Source organism: Sapajus apella, unplaced genomic scaffold (genome assembly GCF_009761245.1).
Source record: "Sapajus apella isolate SASKATOON/1434 unplaced genomic scaffold, GSC_monkey_1.0 scaffold61, whole genome shotgun sequence".
Classification (NCBI taxonomy): domain Eukaryota; kingdom Metazoa; phylum Chordata; class Mammalia; order Primates; family Cebidae; genus Sapajus; species Sapajus apella.
Genome location: NW_022437001.1, coordinates 12,321,091 through 12,334,152, shown reverse-complemented (window position 1 = coordinate 12,334,152; position 13,062 = coordinate 12,321,091). Strand labels below are relative to the sequence as shown.

The window sequence follows — 13,062 nt, the reverse complement described above, 5'->3', positions numbered from 1 at the left end:
CAGTTTTTGTCTTACAGACATGGTAAACTTTTTCATGTTAAAGATTATAAAATTGGTGCCTTCAAGCAACACAATTTTATATAAAACTTGAAGGCAAATTGTAGCTATATAAATTCATGTTAAAAATGTATCTATAGTTCTTTTCAATTTCAGTTGAAGATGAAATTTTCAGTTTTATCAATTGTTCCTTAAAAATACTTATTAACTCTAATAAGGTTTTCATAAATATTAAAATATCATACCAGAATCAAATCATCAGTGTCTGCTAGGAGTTTAATGTATGCACCTCCACAATCAATACCATCTTGAAAATTTACTTCATATCTGAATAAAGGGAAAAAGAACCGTACTACTGATAAATAAAAATTATAAATTGCCCTTTAAAATCTAATGTATTATTCTCAATTCATGTAAGTATAATTTTTTTTACATTATTAGAAAGCTCATACAAAGCGTATCTACAACCTATAGGAAATAAGCAGAAATGCTTTTCTACTACTATAATACAAAACACATTATTACAATATTAAAAATAGAATGATTATAATCAACTGAGACAAACCAATCAATTTGTTTAAATATTTTTTCCATCAAAATTGAGATTAAGAATAAGATACTGTGACTATAACTGTAACAGGAAACTTCAAATTCTGATAAGGTAGGCACTATACATATACTTTATAAACTAAAAAAACCCAAAAGCCCTAAGAACCACAGCTAAAGCAAGATGTCTAAGAAATTACTAATGATCTTAGATACCTAGAGGTCACTACACCTTACCATGTTAAATAAGTTGTATATTTAATTAAAGGGCTCCACCAGAGATTCATAATCTCAATCAATAAGCTGGATTTTTTCAGACCTAAACAGCCAGGAGACATAGGAAATTTTTGCTGTTTAGTATAACAGCTAAAAGAGTGAACTAACATGAGTCTTCTCATGAATTTATAACACAATGTAATTCTCAGCTAAGTTTTTTTATTTATTGGTAGTTTTTAAAAGTAAATAGCCTTTTTATAGCAATGAAGCATAGACTTACTAAATAGAATTTAGGAGAGTTTTTTTTTGTTGTTGTTAAATTGATGAATTATATGTGACAAAAATCAATGAGGAAATGGCTGTCAAAATGGAAACAGTAAAAAAAAAAGGTTATGATTTCATTAGAAGAATTCAAACAAAAAGACATGAAAGCTAGAGAAACAACCAGAAATAATGATCATTTTAATAAGGGACTATAGTTTTAAATTTTTCTGAAAAAATTTAGTGACAAGAAGGTAAAACATAATTTATATGATATAAATCATAATTTGTAGGATGGCATACAAAATTTCAACAGTTTGAACTCAATTGATGTACATATTTTGTATTAAAAAAAAACAGAGGAAACAAAATTTTAAGTATCTCTGATTTGCAAGGGGTGATTTTCCCCTATGCTTTCTACCATGTTTTATTTCTTAAGCTATCAACAACAGTGGCTACAAGCATGTACTTTAAAGTCAAAAAGACTTGAGAGTTATTCTGATTCTGCCACTTACTCTAGTGACTCCTTGGGTAAGAGCAAGTCATTTAAGCTCTAAGTCTCTATTTGCTCATCTATAATATGGAGACATGGCCCATACTTACACCTCAAAGGATTGTTACGATGATTAAAGGATATCATGTCCAATGAGGGGCAAATATATTCTCAAAATGCTTCTGTGATAATCAGAAGGAAGGTATTCTTTTGTTCTTTTTCATTTTTTAAATAAAGAACAGTTCGTTTTCCTCAAAGTCTTTATTTTAAGCAATAGCTGACAACATTTTTTTAATGAAATTTATGTTTGAAGACTATAAGTAGAAGACATGATGCATGATATGACTTAAAACCCACCGTTTTTAGAAAAAAAATTAAAAAGATATTGCTTTATAATAGGTTATCTGAGGACAAAGCATTCTGTAAAATGATAAGAACTAGAAAAAACAATTTTGTACACTGGTTCCATAAATGTGAAGATGGTTTTGTTGTTCCATTATGCCTAGATTCAATCATTTTGTCTATTTCTCATACTGCAAGCTTTCAGAGTTTTCAGATCATTAACTTTTACCTAGTATAAATGATTCACAATGGATTAGCAAAAGGTTTATCATACAGCTTGACTGCTGCTAAGTTTCCAGCCATAGGGAAACCAAGGACATACGCAGAATATGTGTCAACCTTGATTTCTTTAGAGTATCATTTCTCAAATTGTTCCACTAAATAGTAATTATTGTTAGGTGGGAAAATAAACTTACGTGATCAAACATGTTTGGGAAACACAGCAGTAATGCTGAAAACAGGCGTTCATATGTAGAACTTCTTAGTCGTTAATGGGCTAACATACTTCCTATTTTTTAAGTTAGGATATTCTTCATTTTCAATTATATTCATGTATTTAACATATATACAATTTGGGAAAGCCGCTTTAGAGTAAAGTTATGTCATAAATCAGCATTTAATATAAATATCTTCATTTTATTTACCCTATTTCATTTTATCAATATTAAGAGGAGAAAAACATTCACCCTCCTTTGAATTATTTTTAATCATATGAAAGACTGCTATTCAATTCTTGATCCTCCTTTTCTTTTTTTTTTTTTTTTTTTTTTTTTTGGGGGTGGGTTCTCATTGTGTCACCCAGGCTGGAGTGCAGTGGTGTGACCTCGGCTCACTGGAGCTTTGACTTCCTGGGCTTGGGTGATCCTCCCACCTCAGCCTCCAGAGTAGCTGGGACTACAGGTGGGCACCACCACACCTGGCTAATTTTTAAAAACTTTTTGTAGAGTCAGGGCTTTGCCATGTTGCCCGGATTGGTCTTGAATTCCTGGGCTCACGCTATCTGCCCACCTTGGCCTCCTAAAGTGCTGGATTATACCTGTGAGGCACCATGCCAGGCATAGCAGAGAAATGGAGAGGTTGGTGGAAAGGATTATTTATAAGACTGTGATCTTTCAAAGGGGTTCATGCTTGAAAGACACTGGTATTCATAAACATTTATTTTTAAGATAAATTTCTGCCTTTGAATGTTATCACTGGTTTAATAGCAATATTTATGATTCTACTCTGAATTTATTAAGTTTAATATTTTGATAACAAGTAATTTTAAGAGTATAACAAAAATGGTGGTTTTTACTATGCATTATATAGTTTATGGCAGCAGAATTACTTTTATTACAGCATATATCACATAATTTTATTTTAAAATCTTTTTGAAGGGATCCAAACTATCTATTCCTCATTTAGTCAATGCAAACACTCAGACCAAAATAAATACATTGCTTAACAGCCCACATACAACTCCTTGAAATAAAAAATATAAATATTAGTACTAGGTCATAAGAGTGGTTGATCTTTATATAATTTTATCATTTACCTGCTTTTAATTGAAAGCATAGGTATGTTTGTGTGTATTTGCACATTTGTGTATTTAAGTGAAACAAAAAAGAAAGATCTAGATTTTTACATCCATTTTCAAAATACAAGCTATATTCACAGAAGCCGAAGCTAATATAAAATTCAGATAAAATATTCAAAAACATAGCAACACTTACTGAACTATCAAGGGCTTATCAGCAAAAATGAAGGGCTTTGCTAATACAGCAGATATTGCATGATGCTTTGCTCTAGATTTTAATACCAGTCCTCTGTCACCAGGTACCTGGTTTTCTTTCAACTCTTCTATTTCCCATCTTCCTAAAAAATAAAGTAAAGCAAATTAAACTGAAACAGAAAACATTGACCTAAGAATTATTTATCAGCAGTTGTGAGCAATAATTTTTTCCAGGAAGGCTGATTTGGGAAAAATAACAATTTTAAATCAGGAAATATGTGCAACTATACATGTATGCCTGCTCATTTTTCTTTCTCTGAAAAAATGATTTTATTTTCTTAACTAAAATTGTGAAAATTAATAGCAAACACTATGGTGTCTAATTAAGTCGTTCTTTTTTTTTTTTTCCGATGGCGTTTCACTCTTGTTGCCCAGGCTGCATGGCACGATCTGGACTCACCACAACCTCCGCCTCCCGGGTTCAAGTGATTCTCCTGCATCAGCCTCCCCAATAGCGGGGATTACAGGCATGTGCCACCATGCCTGGCTAACTTTTTAGTTTTAGTAGAGACAGGGTTTCTCCATATTGGTCAGGCTGGTCTTGAACTCCTGACCTCAGGTGATCTGCCCACCTTGGCCTCCCAAAGGATTAAGTCACTCTTAAAGCTTAACAAATTTGGTTTTTGTATGAAAGACTTTTAAATCAATGAAATTATAAAATGTGGTTTGTTTCAATAGGGTCTGTCAATATATTTTTAAAATAACATATTTAAAACAGTATGTGACACAAAGAGCATCATTAACACAAAATGAGCAGTCTATTTATTTTGAAATGCCCAATACTCATCAGGTTCTTTTCTTACTTGCAGCAGTTATTGTAAAGATTTAAAGTTCATTTTGAAAAGTGCATGCTTAATTCACACAAATCCTTCTCAATTTACACTAATCAGCTCTCAGGACTTTTGGCCAAGAAGGCAGCAAAGCACTACATAAGTGGTAAGCTATTACAAGGCAAAACTGAGTTAGGGCTTCTCTGGGTTACAATTTTCCATGTTAAGATTAGGACATTCTGGAAATTAGATTATGGACCACAAACAATGCAAAGCTAGGTGGGCTGCTTGTAGCCCAAAATTTATGTGTTAGATTTTACTCCTTTACTGGTTTTAGAATAGAAAATCAACTTACATTAACTTGTGTAAAATCTTCTGTTTTGAAAATTATAGGTATTGCCTATTCCAAGAAAATTCAATTCAGCAAAAACTGGCTATTTTCCAGTATTGTATCAACTCAAAATATTCATTAATGAGCACTTTGGAATCACAAATGTTCTTATATCATTTTGTTTTCTTTCTAAGAAAAATAATGCAAGAACCAGACACAGTCTTGTAAATCAAAGAGGGGTAATTTTTGGTTTATAATTGTGTATACCTTTTTAGATTTTAAAAAATGTGTGGGTTTTTATTAAGTTTCCAACTTTCTTTTCTTTCTCCCCCTAATTTGGTCATAGTATACTTTTTTTGAAAAAGATTAAGGTGGGGTTTTCTTTCTCTCACATTGATGATGAATTGTATTATCACTAACTTGTAGTTTGCCCCTTGCCCCCTATAAAGGTCTTATTTTAAAAAGAACAACTTTATCTGGAAAGGTCTAGCCAGAGCAATCTGGCAAGACAAAGAAATGAAGGACATATAAATTGGAAACTAGGAAGTCAAACGATCACTGTTTGCTAATGATATGATCATATACCTAGAAAACCCTAAAGACTCATCCAAAGGACAACTACACTTGATAAATGAATTCAATACAGGTCTCAGGTTAAAAAATCAATGTACACAAATCAGTAACACTGCTATACAGCAACAATGACCAAACTGAAAATCAAATCAAAAACTCAATGCCTTTTACAATAGCTGTAAAAAAAATACCTAGGAATATTCTTAATGGAGGTTAAAAATCTATACAAGGAGAACTATAAAACACTGCTGAAAAAAATCATAGATGACACAAAGAAATGGAAACACATCCCATGCTCATGGATTGAATAATCAATATCATCAAAATGATCACACTGCCCAAAGCCGTCTACAGATTCAATGCGATTCCTGTCAAAATACCAACATTTTTCACAGAATTATAAGAGAAATCCAAAAATTAATATGCAACCAAAAAAGAGCCTTCTTTTTCCTTAGGATTACTTAGCCAAAGTAATCCTAAGGAAAAAGAATAAATCTGGAGGTATCACATTACCTTCAAATTATACAAGGCCATAGTTACCAAGACAGTATGGTACCGGTCTCAAGTAGACACGCAGACCAATGGAACAGAATAGAGAACCATAAATAAAGCAAAATACTTACAGCTAACTGTTCTTCGACCAGCCATACAAAAACACAAATTAGGGAAAGAACATCCTATTTAATAAATGGTACTGAGAAAACCGGCAAGCCACATGCAGAAGAATGAAACTGAATCTTTACTTGTCACCATACACAAAATCAACTCAAGATGGATTAAAGACTTAAACCTAAGATCTGAAACCATAAAATTTTTTTTTCCTGGAAAACTCTTCTAGGCTTAGGCAAGGAATTCATGACCAAGATCCCAAAAGCAAATGCAACAACAACAAAAATAAATAAATGGGACATAATTAAACTAAAAAGCTTCCGCACAGCAAAAGAAATAATCAGCAGAGTAAACAGAAAACCCACAGAATGGGAGAAAATATTCACAAGCTATGCATCTGACAAAGGACTAGTATCCAGAATAAAGGGACTCAAACAGATCAGCAAGGAAAAAAAAATAATCCCATCAAAAAGTAGGCAAATGACATGAATAGACATTTCTCAGAAGAAGATATACAAATGGCAAACAAACGTGTTAAAAAATGTTCGATATAACTAATCATCGGGGAAATGCAAATTAAAATCACAACGAGATGCCACCTGACCCTGTAAGAATGGCCATTATTAAAAAGTAAAAAAAAAAATGACAAACAATAAAACAACAAAAAAAAAAAAACATTGGCATGGGTGTGGTGAAAAGGGAACATTTAAGAGAACATAAAAGGGAACATATATATATATATATACTTATCTACTCCAAAAAGGACACCACCATATGCACAGAAAAAGCAGTAGTGGGATTGCTGGATTAAATAGTAGATCTACTTTCAGTTTTTAAATAAATCTCCATACATTTTTCCATAGAGGCTGTATCATTGCACCAGCAGTGTGTGTGTGTGTGTGTGTGTGTGTGTGTGCGCGCGCACGCACACACACAGGGCATTTGCTGGGATGGTGAACGCTATGCAAAGGAAGACATGCAGGCATGATCTTTATCTTACCCCAAAACAGAAACTATGTAAAGGAAGCAGACAGCTGACATCCAACATTCTATTTTGCTGTTGTGATGTAACTGCCTATCGGGGTCTCAGTGCAAGGTCACATGCTTGTGAGTATGAGGTCCTCTGAGAAAGAAGAAATTACCACTATCAGTCACCGTGAGAAGAGGCTGATCTTGCTTCAGCATATAACAATTAAGGAGGATGGTGTTTAGACCACAAAGAAGAAAGTGTTTGGTCACACTTTAGGGTAGTGCTGTTAGGGAAGACAATATGACCTCTGCCTATAGGACACTTCTTTCTAGAGCTAAGGCTGAAGAGAATCCTGTCAGATACTGATATAGGCCTCGAGATGTGGGTTGCAGATGTCGCCACATATCTTGTAGCTCTCATTAGTTATCCTCTGTTTTGTACTTGCTAGGAGAATCTTACCATAAATTATAATTTGATCTAGGTGTGTCTACACTTGAGATGAAACCATAGAGATAGCAGTAGCCTGGGAAATACTGCTTCAGGAAATGAAAAAGACTAGCAGCATTAGAGTGAAAATTCAACTGGTCAGTTAGAAAACTAGATTAACTGGCTTAAGAGTGGAATTTTCAGAAATAGTGAAGGATTTTTCAGAAATATTGAAGAGGGACAAGATAAAACACTGAACATTTTATTTTGAGGCCGGATGGGGGATTCCAGCCAACACAATATAACAGAAATATAGTCTCAAAGGTTAGTGAACTCCAGGCCATACTGGTTATATCTAATACTTAAATAAATATTTTACCATCGTATATTGAAATATCCTCATCAATGTCATCTTTCTTTGCTTTTGATAAGACCCATCTGAAAATAAAGTTGGACATACATATATGTCATTAACAATAAAATCAGCAATTTATGGTTATAATGCATACATAAACACAAGAAAAGATCACTCAATATAGTGACTTTTCATTCAACAATAAATTCATACTTAGAGGCTAAATAAGGATGCCTACACATATTTCTGAAGGGCTAGAGTTAAACTGAATTTGGAATCTATAATTTACTAGCTGTATAATCACAGGTAAGGCACTGGAAGCTTCAGTTTCCTCACCTGTAAAATGGGCATTAAATATGGTAATTATCTACTTTTTTAGGATATCTGACATATAATAATCATTTTAATATTAATTTTTATTGTTTTTTGCATTATTTAGAGGAGAACAGTAACTCATATTTGTCATCTGAATTAGAGTGTTAATATCTGTCCTAGAGATTGAAGAAATGTTATAAATTTCATCTTTACATTCAGAATTGTATATTTTCTTTGAATAAATAACTATTCAAATTAAATATTCTATCAATAACAAAAATATTCTAAGTAGTGATTTACAATGTCAATTAAAGTATTTAAAAATTTATATAGATCTGTAGTAGAGGTAATTTTCATAGGCCAAAACCTAATAACTTCAAAAAAGCTAACAAATCAAAGAAAACATTCTCTTGAATGAATACTCACCCAGCCAACCTTCCACTATCAAAAGTTTCTGCAAAATATACTTCTCCTATAGGTTGAGGTGTCTTATATTTTATCTAGAAAAGAAATTTTACAAATCCAAAGTTATTCATTTTCACAAATATTTAAATTAAATAATCTTCCTAGTGAAGAATGTAGTATGCAATGTACATACAGGTCATACAGATATGAGACGACAAACTCAAATAGGAAACAAAACTTTGTGTCCCAGTAGTGATAAGGTATAAGAAAATATAAGAAATACCATGATGACAAAAATACTATATGTGCAAACAGTGGATACACTGACCCCTTCTAACACTGAAGGAATGGGAGGAAGTGATTGTAGAAGGTCTTATGACACATGTACGTGGTCTTGAAAGGACTCTGACAAATGACAATATTTATGGATAAAAAGCTTTGGGAGCAAAGGAGATAGCATAATGAAAAGCATATAAGATGAAGAGCTTAGTAAGAAGATAGGCTTTTAAAATTAACTCTTAAATTTTACTATTAGGTACTCTAAAAGATGATAATATAATTTTCCAAGATTAGGAGCCCAGAGAATGAAAAGAATCTATGGAGATAGCATTGCAAAGCAATTACCAACAAAGCATTGTTTCAAGTGCCTTTGCAGTGTTAGCTGTTAGGATTGCAATAATGATGATGGTGGCTGGGTATTGCTGGTGATATAGTGGCTCCTTTAATTCCCACAATATTTCTATGGGGGAAGTACCATTGGTACCCATTTTATATATGATGAAACTGGGAGAGACAAAATAACTTGCTTACTGCTGCACAATTAGATAATTATAGAACTTATACGTAAAGCCAAGACTGGCTCCAAAGCTCATACATTTTTACTACATGATACAGAATTTGCCAACAAAATAATTTAAAGAGTAAAGATTGATAAACTATCAAAAGATAATTTAAACTGATGATGAATAAATAAAATTTTGCCTAAAGTAATAGGTTTGTCTGGGTTTTCTCAGAATCAGCCTTTGGTGATTATATGATTAGTTATGAGATTTCTTCCATTAGGCTTTAGGGAAAAGGGTGCAGAAATACTTTTTCTGTTTTTTACTGTCCCTATCCCACCCTGATAGTGTAACACTTCCTGTGCGTTTAAGAGAGGAAAATCAGTAATTACACAAAATTCCACATAATTACTGACAGAGTCAAGATTCAGCTGCCAAAATTGCCAATCTTCTATGAAGTTTACTGAATTACAACTTTACTGTTCTCTATATTTTTATAGATTGACAAAATGGGCAATGGTGTCACATGAGACTTCTTCGGCAGGCCACCTTTAAAATCAGTTTATCTTGCTGATTTTTATTTATACTTCACCCTATCTAGATTACTCATGCTATAAAATTAGAAGCATCAAAATTATTCTTTCCCACTTCTTATGATATTCTCCAACTGTCACCAAAAAAGTCGAGTGGTAGTTATCTGTCAATTTCTTTGAAGTATTAATATTAACCTTCAAAGACCCTGTAATAACTGTATCCAAGTCAGTCACTATTAGTACTTGGAGTACTTACTTTCTGCAGATTATAGAATTAGGCTTAAAAAAAAATTGTCCTTGCCGAGCTTAAAATTTAACAGGGGAAATACACTCTTCACCTTAAACAGTGAAACAACATATTTGCAAATGAAAAATTCTTTTTTTTTTTTTTTTTTTGAGACGGAGTTTCACTCATGTTACCCAGGCTGGAGTGCGATGGCGCGATCTCGGCTCACCGCAACCTCCGCCTCCTAGGTTCAGGCAATTTTCCTGCCTCAGCCTCCTGAGTAGCTGGGATTACAGGCACGCACCACCATGCCCAGCTAATTTTTTGTATTTTTAGTAGAGACGGGGTTTCACCATGTTGACCAGGATGGTCTCCATCTCTTGACCTCGTGATCCACCCGCCTTTGCCTCCCAAAGTGCTGGGATTACAGGGAAAAATTCTTAATAAAAGGAAATGAAATAAAGGAATCTGTAACAACTACATATTATTCCCCTTGGCCCTTCAAAGAGTAGCTGGCACAGTACAATTAATGATTTCTCACCATCAAAAATATTTCTGGTTATCCCAGGGTTAAATATGAATATTCCTCAATGTAAAAGCTCTTATGTATTGTCAAGGTATACAAAAATCCCTGCAATTTCTCAGACTCCTGTTAATCACTACTTCAAAACACATGTCTTAACAATGCTGAGACAGAAACATAAGTCACCTTTACTAAATGTCCACCCCTCATCATCACTTCATTTTCTAATTCAGTCTCCTTCTTAGCATTTTCTTTCCTCAGAGAAATAAAGACAGATAATTTACTTCTTGAAGAAATATAAATTATATGGCCTTTTACTTGAAAAGATCTAGCAATGTCAGAAATACAAATAAAAACCTTATTCTTAACATAGTTCTCTTTAACCAGTGACAAACTTCTATTTTGGTAGTAAATACCTCCCCCATATTTATTCATTTAAGAAACTGTGCTAGGTGTCATGCACAAATTTCTGGAGTACATGGGCGCTCTAAAAAATAAAGCAATAAAACACTTCGAAAAAAATCAATGTTTTTTTATATCTATCTCTAAAATGAAGATTTTTAGCACTGAAATGAATCATCCTTTTCATTGTACTATGTGAAGGAATAATTTACATCTCATTTCTCAATAACCATACCTCTGTGGAAAGTTCACCTTCATTATCATCAATCTCTTTAGAATTTTCTTCCAAGTCTTCCATCTCAACATCATCGTCCATAAATTCTGCATTAATTGAGATGAACAGAAGACCCAAACACAGCCAAAAGGCTTGGAAACGCATATTGATTATCTGTGAAAAGTAATTAGTGAAAATAAACAAAGTTGTGAAAATAAGTGTTAAGTATATGTAGAAGGAATGAATTTCTCCATAATAGCGCCTTTATTCCAGGAAGGCTTTTAAAACAAATCACTAACGAAATTATTTAAATTATGCTTTGAGCCAGTGAAAATAGAAACTTCAAATCTTGTAGGAAACAGATTCTATAGCTGCAGGTTTTCATCCAAAAACAAAGAGCCAATGGCACAAAAGCTAAAGATATAGATGATAGTAATTATCAAACACAAATAATATGCAGACTTCTTTAAAAGAAAAAGTATTATGATTCCTAAATGTTCACTGAAATTGTTTTTATTACAATGTTGCTTAAGTGTATATAAACATAAAAATGAAAATTTTGTAATAATAAAACCAAAATATATTAACACCAAAAAAAGATACAAAAAATTTTTTCCTCACAAATTTAAAGTGTTTTGCTAAAATCAAATCACAGTCAAAAGATCAAACAAATACCAGGCTTATTCTAATCAGGCAGACTGCTATGGAGAAAGTTCTTTTGCATTTATAATTACTGTAATTTCATGATTTCATAATTACTTATATATTTATGGACAAAGACAACACAAAAATGATGTATGCTGTCATTTATTAGGAGATTTTGATCTAAATCACAAAAGAGGTATAACTGGGATAGGAAATACACGTAAAGGGATCAATTTAACACAATAAAATAGGTTTTTTTTCTTAATTTTCTACTTACTGGCACAGAAATTAGTACATCTGCAAATTGCTTATTAATTGTGAACTCTAAAAGTTTCATTGTTCTAAAAGTTGAAGAGCCTTCCATGTTACATAGTAAAAGGTATTTTGTTTGACTTGCTATTAATAATTTTTGAGAAAAATAGAAATGCATAAAATAATAGTAATAATAATGAACATTAATATAGCTTTAGACCCATATCCTCTCTTTCAAATGAATGCACACTTCAGGTTCCAAATAATTAATCTGTTGAAAAAAAATACATTCTAAATGCTTTGTTTGTGCTCTGGTGTATTGGGCTGCCAAGGAAGAATTTAGAGAAAGCCACGTAGGCAGTGGTCTATCTGGAACTCTACTCTGAATTCAACTAGAGCACCCCAATTTTATTTGTATTATACCTTACAGTTTTCCTAACTTTCCCTTAGAAATAGTTGCCAATGCTTCAGAAAACAGTTCAAAAAACCCTTTATCTTGAAAGTTTGTTTCTTCTTTAAAATTCTATGATCATATATTTACATAAAAGAACTAGCTAATTTAACCTTTGCAGCCCAGGACATGAGTAGCATAGGTGCTATTCCCAATCTACAAAACAAAAACAGAGATTTTTAAACTTGGTGAAAGTCTCATGATTGAAAATGTGAAAAGATTAGAACTTCTCTTTATTATATCATACTACCCTTCATTTTTATTTTACCCCAGTGCACTGTTATATCCTTATTGATAAAAAGCAATGAAAAGAAACCAGACAAATGGGAACACAATACATTTTCAATACTCTTGGAATTTTCTATAATATAGGTTATCATTAGTGTTAAGTTATGAAGATACTTAAACAGAAATGGCCACAGCTAACATACAATAGAAGTGAAATGTACAAATGAACTGCAATTGGTTACAAACGATTCTGTAGACAATGTAGTTCTATTGTTTTTATTTGTTCCTTAAAAAAAAAAACAGAAATACAAACTTAATGCTTTCTGCATAATGCTGCAGTATCCTATCATTCTTCATTGACACACCAGCTGACAATTGAGAATTAGATCATGAAGTTCATAGTGTTGAAGTCTATCTCACAACGGTGCC

General features: G+C 32.6%; 1 protein-coding gene across 4 annotated transcripts in view; it reads right to left on the bottom strand.

Moving 5' to 3' along the window:
* Nucleotides 1-13,062, bottom strand: part of CLGN (calmegin) — a 48,149-nt gene that overhangs the window by 19,654 nt on the left and 15,433 nt on the right. For all 4 annotated transcript variants that reach the window (XM_032246519.1, XM_032246516.1, XM_032246518.1 and 1 more), the window contains exons 2-6: nt 11,079-11,231; nt 8,402-8,475; nt 7,685-7,743; nt 3,568-3,709; nt 243-324 (exon numbers count right to left, since the gene is read on the bottom strand). In XM_032246519.1, coding sequence (XP_032102410.1) covers nt 243-324; nt 3,568-3,709; nt 7,685-7,743; nt 8,402-8,475; nt 11,079-11,222 — 501 coding nt within the window. In that variant the 5' untranslated portion in view covers nt 11,223-11,231. The remainder of the gene's footprint in view (nt 1-242; nt 325-3,567; nt 3,710-7,684; nt 7,744-8,401; nt 8,476-11,078; nt 11,232-13,062) is intronic.